The 10,239-nt window shown below is 43.7% G+C and overlaps 1 protein-coding gene across 1 annotated transcript; it reads right to left on the bottom strand.

Annotated features, from left to right (window-relative positions):
- Nucleotides 1-4,802: 4,802 nt before the first annotated feature.
- LOC118879700 (uncharacterized) lies at nucleotides 4,803-10,074 on the bottom strand. The gene is made up of 2 exons (XM_036822596.3): nucleotides 5,143-10,074; nucleotides 4,803-5,079 (listed from the first exon to the last, which is right to left on the bottom strand). Exon 1 carries the CDS (start codon nucleotides 5,738-5,740, stop codon nucleotides 5,270-5,272), a length of 471 nt encoding a protein of 156 aa, XP_036678491.1. The 5' UTR covers nucleotides 5,741-10,074; the 3' UTR covers nucleotides 4,803-5,079; nucleotides 5,143-5,269.
- Nucleotides 10,075-10,239: the final 165 nt, after the last annotated feature.

The raw sequence follows: 10,239 nt of genomic DNA, 5'->3' as shown, positions 1-10,239 counted from the left end.
CTCTTTACTGGAGTCTGACCATGATCCATTTGCCTTCTGAAGATAGCCCAAGGGCGGGGCTGCCTCAGAGAGTATTTTCCTGAGCCTTGCGGCATCAGTCGTTTTTTCTATGCCAAAGCAGAAGATCTGCCATGCAGTTCGTTTTGCTCTTCTAATGGCCTTTTTGTAAGAGGCTAGTTCATGCTCGTAGTTTTGCCAGCTCTTGGACGTTGATGCACTATGGTCAGTACAAACAAGTGGCCCTTACGACACCAAGCAATGCTTGTTATGCGCAGAGCCCTAAACCGATTTTGGCAAGTAAACGAAGTCGCGGATATGGAAAAAGACGACATAACAATAGACAGTTTAAAATACATGCTCACATAAAATGGTTAGTAACATAGAAATTTACAAATTATTGGAAGATAGAACATACATAAGTTTATCATAATTAGTTGTATTAGGGCTATCAAACAGTAAGACGTGACACAGTGCATTATAGTCATCACAAAGAACCCAAAAAGGATCATGAAGGGCATAATTGGATCTACAAATTGGCAGTGACAACGGACGAAAACTTGTGTACAGGGTACATTTCCAGTTGAGGGAACTAAGAAGGAAAGGAGAGTCGACATCACCATTAATTAATTTATGCAAAAACATAACTCCATGACACTTTCTACGATGGTTCAGGGGTGGTAAGTCCAGCAGGAGCAACCTCGCATGATAAGAGGGCAATCGACTTCCTGTGTCCCAGTTTAAACCTCTCAAAGCAAATAAAAGGAATTGTTTTTGAACGGACTCTAACATATATCGGTAACGGCTAATTTGAGGTGACCATACACAAGAGCAATATTCCATTGACGGACGAACAAGATAAACATACAAAATCTTTGTTGTGTATGGATCATCAAACTCCCTTGACCAACGCTTCATAAACGCCAGAAGACTCCTGGCTTTGTTAGCTATAGTAGATATATGGTCTTTAAAACTAAGTTTATGATCAAATAAAACGTCAAGATCCTGAACAGAAAAAAATCGTTCAAGGGCGTTATTTCCGATAGAATAAGAATACAGAGATGGATTACAACGATAAAAGGTAATAAAGTTACATTTAGAATAGTTCAAATTCAACATGTTAATCATGCACCATACATGCAAACAATCAAGATCTAATTGAAGGTAATTATATGAATTAGGTAAACACATGGACAAACATAGCTTGACATCATCTGCATACATTAAAACAGTTGATGATTTTATAACATAAGGTAGATCATTAATCCTTAAGCCAAAAAATAAAAGTGGCTACCCTGTGACACTCCAGAAGTAACATTAATTATTTTGGAAATTTTATTATTTAAACAGACCATATGAGTTCTATTAGAAAGGTAGGAAAATATCCACTCTAGTAGGTTAGGTGGAAAACCTAAAAGAGACAATTTATAAATAAGAATCCTATGGTTCACTGAATCAAAAGCTTTAGAGAAATCGGTATACATCACATCAGTTTGATGATGTGTCAGAAAACCTCTAGTGATTAAAGACGTAAATTCAAGTAGGTTTGTAGAAGTAGAGCGACATTTAGTGAAGCCATGCTGACAAGGTGAAATAATAGACCTGCAATGATGCTGCAACTGACAGGTAATAATTTTTTCGAAAAGTTTAGGAGTAGAAATGAGTTTAGCAATATCACGGTAGTTTGAGATATCGGACTTGATCCCTTTTTTAAACAATGGGATAATAAAGGATTCCTTCCGTATGGATGGAAATCTACATTGACTTAGGGACAGATTAAATATCAATGTTAAGGGAAGAGCAAGATAAGATGAACAATTCCTAAGTATACAACTTGGTATTCTATCAGGACCCGGTGAAAATGAGAGCTTGAGAGTATTAAGCCTCTAAAGAACATCAGATACATCAATCACTGGTTTGAAGAGATAGTTCAAATGAGGTAGTGGGTATGGATAATCTTTATTAATGACACTATTGCATTTCGCATATGTCGATTGAAAAAAGCCTGCGAATAAGTTGGAAATATCATTATCATCAGATGCTACATTATTATTGAGAAAAAGAGAAGGAGGGAAGCAGTTAGATTTCCGTTTAGAATTAACGAAAGAAAAAAAAGCTTAGGATTACTTTTGAAATCACGCTTACAACGAAATAGGTAATTTTTGTAACAGTCAGAATTGTATTGGACAAATTCCACCTTAGCTGAACTATATTTGGTGAAGTCTGTCTGTATGCTGGATATTTTGAACCGTTTAAATAGTCTGGTTTTTTTATTCTTTAGATAAGATAGTTGACGGGTAAAAATGGAGAGCTGTAAGAATTCTTCATGGAGGAAAGATGGACATGTTCATCTAATAGACGGTAAAGGGCCTCATAAAAGTACCTAACTGCATGATCAACAGGAAGGTCAACTAGAAAGGACCAGCTTACTGTCGATAAAGATTCCACTAGTCTGCCGTAATCAGTCCTCTTAAAACACAAACTAGGCTGTACATTTATTGCAGTCCTAGGATTGTTAAAAAATCCATTAATACAGAGCTGAAGGGTAGGATGATAACAATCTTTAGGTAAAGATAGTGGCGAAATACGACTAACTTCAGGATCGCTATTATCAAAAACAAAGTTTAAGTCAAGAAGACGACCAATATGATTGGGAATCCTGTTAACTTGCTGCAAAGATAGTTCAACAAGACTATCAATACAATCATTTTGCATCCTAGGAATCATTGCCAATGAGTCCTTACTCTCCGACCAAGAGATATTGGGAAGATTAAAGTCACCAAGCATAATAAGTTGGTCATTTTTAGCAAGCAACAAGGAGATTGAATGTATGGCGGACAGGTGCAATAGATACACGTTAAATTCAGAGCCAGGGGATATATACGAGCAGGTTAAAAAATGTTACTTTTTTTGGAAAGATAATTTTACGGAAATAAATTCAATACCTGATGATTCAGAAATATCAACAAACTCAGAAGTTAAATTGGATTTGAACCCAATAAAAACGCCTCCACCACGACGGGTCTGACGATCCTTTCGATAAACAAAAAGGTTATTGACAAAATCTCACTACCGTGTACGGATGGGTTAAGCCAGGTCTCAGTGAGTACAATAACATTGACCTTAAAAATTGAACTATTTATATAAAGCGTAGAGAGTTTACTAAGAAGCCCCCGAACATTCTGATAGTGAATTAGGAAATTAAGTTTTTTGAATTTAAATCAGAGCTGGAAGCCAACACAGAAGTCATGGAAAGGGAGCTGTTTTTTTTATATACTCGTGGACAATTATATCAGCAGGCCAAAAATTGGGGCAAAGAAGTTTAGAAAACAGCCCATCCGGAACAAGTATTTTAAATGAAGAGTAATCTCTTATCTGTTTAAAATTAAATTTGGTGATGTTAATACCATGTTTATTGGGGAGGGAGAATTTGTGACAATATGATGCATCACGTCATTTACTGTTGCTGCATTCAACCTAGACACAAAAATAGATTTCTTAGGTACCATGACAGTGAGTGGTACCGGAGAAGAGAGAGCAGGGCTATGGATGTTCTTCCTAGGGACCATGCTAGTAAGTGGGACAGGAGAAGGTGCAAGGGTATTAGCTAGAGGCAGAACAAGGTGCGGCAGAGCCCCCGAAGTGGCAACAGTCGGTAAACGGTTAGTAGGCCTTAATTACTCAGGCGAAACTAGAGTCCCCGAATCTGGTAGCGATTGCCCGTGGGGTCATTCGTTGATGACTCGATCCCATTGGGATCGTCCTCGTCGCACGACACATAGCCTGCAGTGGGGCTGGGAATAGAGAGGTTGGTCGAGAGATCTGGAACGTGTAAAGAGACATTAGGCAGTGTAGGACTACGATTTATATTTAATGAAGATTGACTTAGAAGAATCCGACCTTTAAAGTTGGAGTCGCAGACATTAAATCGACTAAATAAGTCCGTAAATTCAGCACGTAATGGCTGGAACTCCAGCTCCGTTGGCCTCATAAATGCTCTGATATCGATTGGCATGTAGGGCACGTCCAGTCCAGGTTAGCATTAGATCTAGTGCGATCAGCAATTTGGGCAGCACTATGCCCACAGTCTGCACAATTAGCTTGCGCTAAGTACTCATACAACCAAAAACTAACAGTTGGCTACCGAGATGTGATTTTGCCAACAAATTGGCAACCAGTAACACAGCAGGCAGACATTGTTTACACGTGAAGAACGTATGTTAAATGTAGAATGTAGAATAAGTAGAAAAAGTAGGAAGCTTCAAATGAGTGCCAACAAACAGCTGTGTGGCTTTGCAAAACGCAGAGGAGAGATAAGAAAAGAGAGCGATAAGACCAATTCAGCAAAGACCCGTTAACTCGAAAATGAGAGCTGGTGTAAATAAGAAACATGAAAAATGCACAAAGCACCCGCGTCGTTAACTATTATCTAATATAATAATAAAGATAATGGTTTTACACAAATAACTAATTTGCATTCAAACGGCGGTCTCAACCGAGTTGGAAATGTAAACTTTGGGCATATATGTATATAAGATCGGTAATTTAGACACTAGGCGAATAAATGTGGGAGCAAATATAAAACACGTCCGTGTACAACAGAGACCGAAAGTTGAGTTAGTGTCCTCGTTTCCCGCTTGTGCTCTGGGCCTGTGGAGTTGGTTCTGAAGATTGATAATTGGTGGGCCCACCAGGGAGGGGTTTTTCCTCCCCCTTGGTTTCCTTATGGGGCATGCAACTTTGAAGGCCGTGTTGCATGCTTCTGTGAATTTATCTACTATTCTATCCAGCTTGGCAAGTTTTGGCTATGAAGGTAGGGACATGGCCCCTATTGCATAAGAATAAGTTCGAATTTAAAATAGAATCAAATAAAGACTCACCTCTATCGTTATTGTTTGGGCAACCCCACTGAGTGCGATGGGCGTTGGCGTCACAGCCTATTGCCAAACCTTTCTTGAGCTTTTCGCATTCCTTCCTCTGGTTAGCGCATCTGGGTTTTTTCCTTTAAAGGCCAAGTAGGCCGATAGTATCTTTATAGAGCCTCTTTGCAGCTCCAGGCTTAGTGCGGTGTTATCTCCGTTGCTATAATTGCGAAGCAGAAATATACTAAGATGCCTTTTGGCTAAAATGCTCTTCGAGTTTTACCTTCTTTGGGGTCAAGCATAAGCTTTTATTCGGCTCCGCCATCGGTCAGGCGAAGCAATAGTGCAGCAGACGCTGCTTTACGTCGGTCTCCTCCGTATCGCTCAGGGCCACGTCCTCGATTGCCGGTCTAAGCGCTCGCATTTCTCTGCTCAGCGAAGTAGCGAAGTAGCGAGTAGCCGTCCTCCGGCCCACCAGGTGCCTCCAACTCCTCAGCAAGCACCTGCTCGGCTGGGTTGCTGGCAGATTTTCCAGCGGCATTGGAGTTGCACTTATAGATTTGAATATGAATGGCATAAATGCCGAAGTTCAGCACTCCTCGAGCAGCCTCGATTGGAGCAACCGACTCCTTGTTTAGGACCATAATCGCCTGGCTTACATCCCCTTGACGACTTTGCATTCCTGCTGCATGTAAAAGAATGTCCTCCGCCGCCTTTATCGCAGCTGGGAGCCAAATCCGAGCTCGGGGCCTACTGGGGACGTCAGTGCAACAACGTTCGCCCTCGCCGAGCTTGCCTGTCGCCGGCTTATATAGGTCAGCCGACCTCTGACTATCACAGGCCACCACTTTGACGCTGCCCTGGTACCAGCCCGCGTCCATGCAGCACGGCGATGAACCTGGCTTTTCTCATACCATGCGCAGGCATATGAGGGAAAGCTGGGACTCCACTGCCTTCCATTTATTTCTGGAAGTCCTGCCCTCCGGATTGCCCCTGTCGATAAGACGGAGTAGGACTCGATCCTTGGTGATCTCGGCGAAAGAGACCGAAGGCTGGATCTTAGATCTCTTCGCCGATGGTACGGGTAGCTCTAGGAATCGCTGCCGTTTCGTCTGAGCACCTTCTTGAGTGGGCTTACCCTTCTTCTACCTTCTTCAGCCATTCAGGCAAAGGTGTGGCAACGTTTCTCCTATTATGAGAGCGCAGAATCTGGGCGGCAGTCCGCCTTTCTGCGTAAGTATATTTATTTGCTCCAGCGGGTGGCCCGAGCGCCTTGGCAGAGCCTACCGCTGCTTTAGGCGCAGATGCGTCCGCGGCTGGCTTTCTCCCACCCGTCATCCCCAGTTTTGGATGTGGCCCTTTCGGGACCGTGCTGGTGCGGACGTTGGAACCAGTGTTCAGCCTATCCGAGGGTTCTTTGAGAGTTCCCGACTCTGTGTTTTGATTTTTAGTTATATTTGTTGATTCCATATTGGTCCCACGAGTTGCGGAGAAGGGGAAAAGTCCGCCCAGCCAGGTTGACTCTTGGCACGGTCCGTATTACACCGTAGTTCGGCCCGTAGTGAGATGTTGTTTGTGAGGGGAAATGGGTAGGTGTTCTGTTGGGAGTGTGTTTGTGTAAAGCAACTATTTAGATACGGATGAACAATTCGCATCGTCGGTATTGCTTCGTTGCAGGATACCCGCTGGTTGTCCGGGACTACTTATTTACTGGGGTTTCCGTCCACGATATTGCCCTCCACATAGAAAGATTCACATAGAGAAACAACGACGAATCTTTAGCCAGGGGGAGGGGTGCATGTGACTAACCAGACTCATACTGGTAAAGGCAGAAGAAAATTCAATTCGGCAATTCTCATGTGTCGCGTGGTCAGAACAAGGGCCACGATCGACCTACTGGTAACCATAATCCGGTAGCTGGAAAAGGGCAACAGCCGGCCGTTGACTCCCAAGATAGCAGATATCTAGAAACAGTAATCCTTGGTGGGAACACCTAGTTTTTCCGATCAAACCGGCAGGCAAGTAAGAGCTCGTCTGGCATAAAAGACCTTAGATAAATAGAGAAAAGAGAGAGAATCCATTTAGGTGTCTTGCTGACGGAACCCGCAGCTCCGAGGGAAGGCGACTTTTCCAGGGGGTAGTCGTCCACGGAGTCTTCTGCCACCAGGACCAGCCACCATATCCTACAGTTCTTGAAGAGAACACAAATCGCAGCTCGAAAGAATCTTATGTGTCGGACCAGCCGCCATTGTCATCAAAGAAAGTGAAGAGGATCAACACTAAGGACGACACCTGACATACTGTGATGTTTGTAGCCGCTGTACCAGTGATCCCCATGCTCCTGAAAATTCAGTTGTAGAAGCCATCCGTTCAAAAGCGTAGTGACCAATAACTTACTTCGGAGAAAGTAGTGATGCAATATAAATGTGTTAATAGAGCCAATCAAAGCTAAAGTGAACCTATGCCTAACCAAAGCCCAATATCCTAAAGCAATACAATTGGATAACAAGTGAAAATCAAAAAATCATTGGAAGCATTCAAACATGTATTGAAATACATTTAAACCAACCGAATCAGTAGACAAAATCATGATGAACAATTAGTCGCATGCCTCTGGCATAATATATATATGTATATTGTGTTTAAGTGTACATACTTAAGTGTATACTTAAAACAGCCGTATTTTGGTGCACGTATATTTATATATATATATCCAATATAATATTTTCCCAAAGCCCAGGATCCGGAGGGTCGAGATCTCATCGCCCATGATTTAAAGAGGGGGTAAAACCTGCATACATAAACTTTTAAAACTTTTCAGCGGCGAGTATCAGCCTTGTTGTGGTACCTACAATTGCAAGAGCCCTCTGAGCGACGTTTGTAGTCGTGAATAGTCAGGGTTTTGCTGATGTGTGCACCTTCTCAGGTGATAAATTCGATACTCTCCGCTGACGAAATAATTGTCAATTAATTAGTTTCCATATGAATTAGCCAACATTATGTTACTCATCCACGGCGGACGGTGATACATAATACCAAATACATTTATAAAGTGAACACGAGTCCGAAAACATGGTGTGCTAGAACTCTGACAAGGGGGTGTGCTGACGCGAGAAGTGGAGTAGGTCAAGAACAATGTCTTTACTTTCGACGGACAACCCTGACAATAGGGTATCGTATTGCGCGGCCCGCGAAGATCCATTGGCACACGAATGTGTAAAGGGGAGGGAATATGGCCAAAGCACAGCCCGATCGAATTGCGATCAAGCGACAGCTAAGCTTGTGGGGCAGTGTGGAGTGACGACTGACGAACTTTATGAACAAATATTATTTTCCAGGCACTTTAAATATTTATTCTCGTTATGTGGCAGTGGAGAGAGCCTAACCATGATCCCACGACCCGAATACGACGTAGCTTATGCCGGGAAATGGTGCCTGAACATCGGACGCCTCTCCCTCGGCCCAAGTCTCTGTCAGGACTCGGGCACTAATATGCCCACGTTTCAGAATTGGTTACGGCAATTCCCGGACGATCAAAGATGCGTATCCACTGCCACACATCGAAGGTCTGTTGAGTCGATTACATGAAACATATTATATTTCCGCAATTGACTTAAAAGACACCTTTTGGCAAACACCTCTCAAGTCCAAAAGCAGAGACAAAACATCGTTTACAGTGCCCGGCAGGCCAGGTCAGTGCCTGCTTACAGCGGGCAGAGCTTACAATAAATGTAGACAAAAGCAAGTTTTGCTACAGCCAGGCAAGATATTTAGGATACGTAGTTGGGGAATGATTCATCCGAACGGACGATGCAAAAATACAATCGATCCAGGAATTTCCGCAGCCTAGCTCCGCCGAACAGATGCGGAGGTTCCTGGGGATGACTGGCTGGTACAAGAGGTTCATCCAGAACTACGCCCAGACAGCGGCACCGCTTCACGATTGTTTGAGGAAAGACCGCATAAAGAAATTTAAATTGTCAGAAGAGGCAATGAAGGCGTTTGAACTTTTAAAAACCAGCATGGCAACAGCACCTTTGCTCGTCACTCCAGATTTTAAAAATCCATTTACCATTCAATGTGATGCCTCGACCACTGGAGTGGGGGAGTTTTGTTCCAAAGCGATGACGAGGGCGGAGAACATCCGATTGCCTATATGTCAGCCAAATTGAAGAAAGCACAGCGGAATTATAGCATAACCGAGTTGGAATGTTATGCCGCTATCCTCAGCATTGTCACGTAGTTCTCTGGACGGGGTAAAACCTCAATCGGGGCCAAGAAACTTATACAAGAAATTTATATAGAAGGGTGGAACCTGTAGTAGGAATTTGTATGGGAGGTGGCAGCACGAGGTACTAAGAGGGCGATCGCTTTGCTTTGTGGGGAACTTGAGGGGTCCCGCTAAGAACGCCCTCTGGTGGCAGAGCGAGGTACTGAGAGGGCGATCGCACTGCTTGGTGGTGAACTTGGATGACTCCGACTGGAGTTGGCTACGGGGATTCCGCCGGGCATGAACGGAGGGGTTTATCTACTCCGGGTGAACTTGGAGTCTACGGGGGTCCTATACTCCGGATATTCTCGGAATCTACTAGGTTTCTACACTCCGGATATTCTCGGAGTCTACGCGGTTTTCTACACTCCGGATATTCTCGGAATCTACTAGGTTTCTGCACTCCGGATGTCCTCGGAGTCTACGAGGTTTCTACACTCCGTATATTCTCGGAGACTACGAGGATTCTACACTCCGGAGTCTACTACGATTCTAAGGTGGGAGCTCCCGGCCGAGATGCGCCTCGCGGATGCGAAACCAAACACGCGCCGTTGATCTGTTTCGAGAAAGCGTAGGAGAAGGAGGAGGGGATGTAGGGGTAGAAATAACACACAGGGTTTTTAAGTTTCAGGTTTGTATTGGCAATTGATAAGAATAGGGGCCCTGGCTGTTGCCCTCACAATGGGTATGCTTGCTTACGTGTATTCTGGTGCGCTGGTCGGTGTTGCGCCGATCGACAAGAGCCGAAAACACTTAAACGAAAAGGTACGGCGTCGGGCGCGGGTTCGGATACGCAAGGCTGACTTGAGTCCCCGGCGGATCGGCGCGTGTCTAGGGGTGCGTGTCTTGGCTCAAAATTAATACTAGTTTAATTAGTTGCCTTAGTTCCTAATATTTTAGTTCATAACACGGAACTTCATGTCCGATCTTAAAGCTAATAGCGAAACTGTGACTATGATTACAATAAACTAAATATGATCCTCTTCACGAATCGTGGGATTTGTGCGCCCTCGATTTAGGGCGTTACAGCATTACCAAATTCCGTGCCTAAGTAGATGAGATGCCCTTCAAAGTGATCACTGACCACGCTAGTCTAAAATGGCTGATGGG

Source organism: Drosophila suzukii, chromosome 3 (assembly GCF_043229965.1).
Source record: "Drosophila suzukii chromosome 3, CBGP_Dsuzu_IsoJpt1.0, whole genome shotgun sequence".
NCBI lineage: Eukaryota > Metazoa > Arthropoda > Insecta > Diptera > Drosophilidae > Drosophila > Drosophila suzukii.
This window is presented reverse-complemented; position numbering and strand designations above follow the sequence as displayed.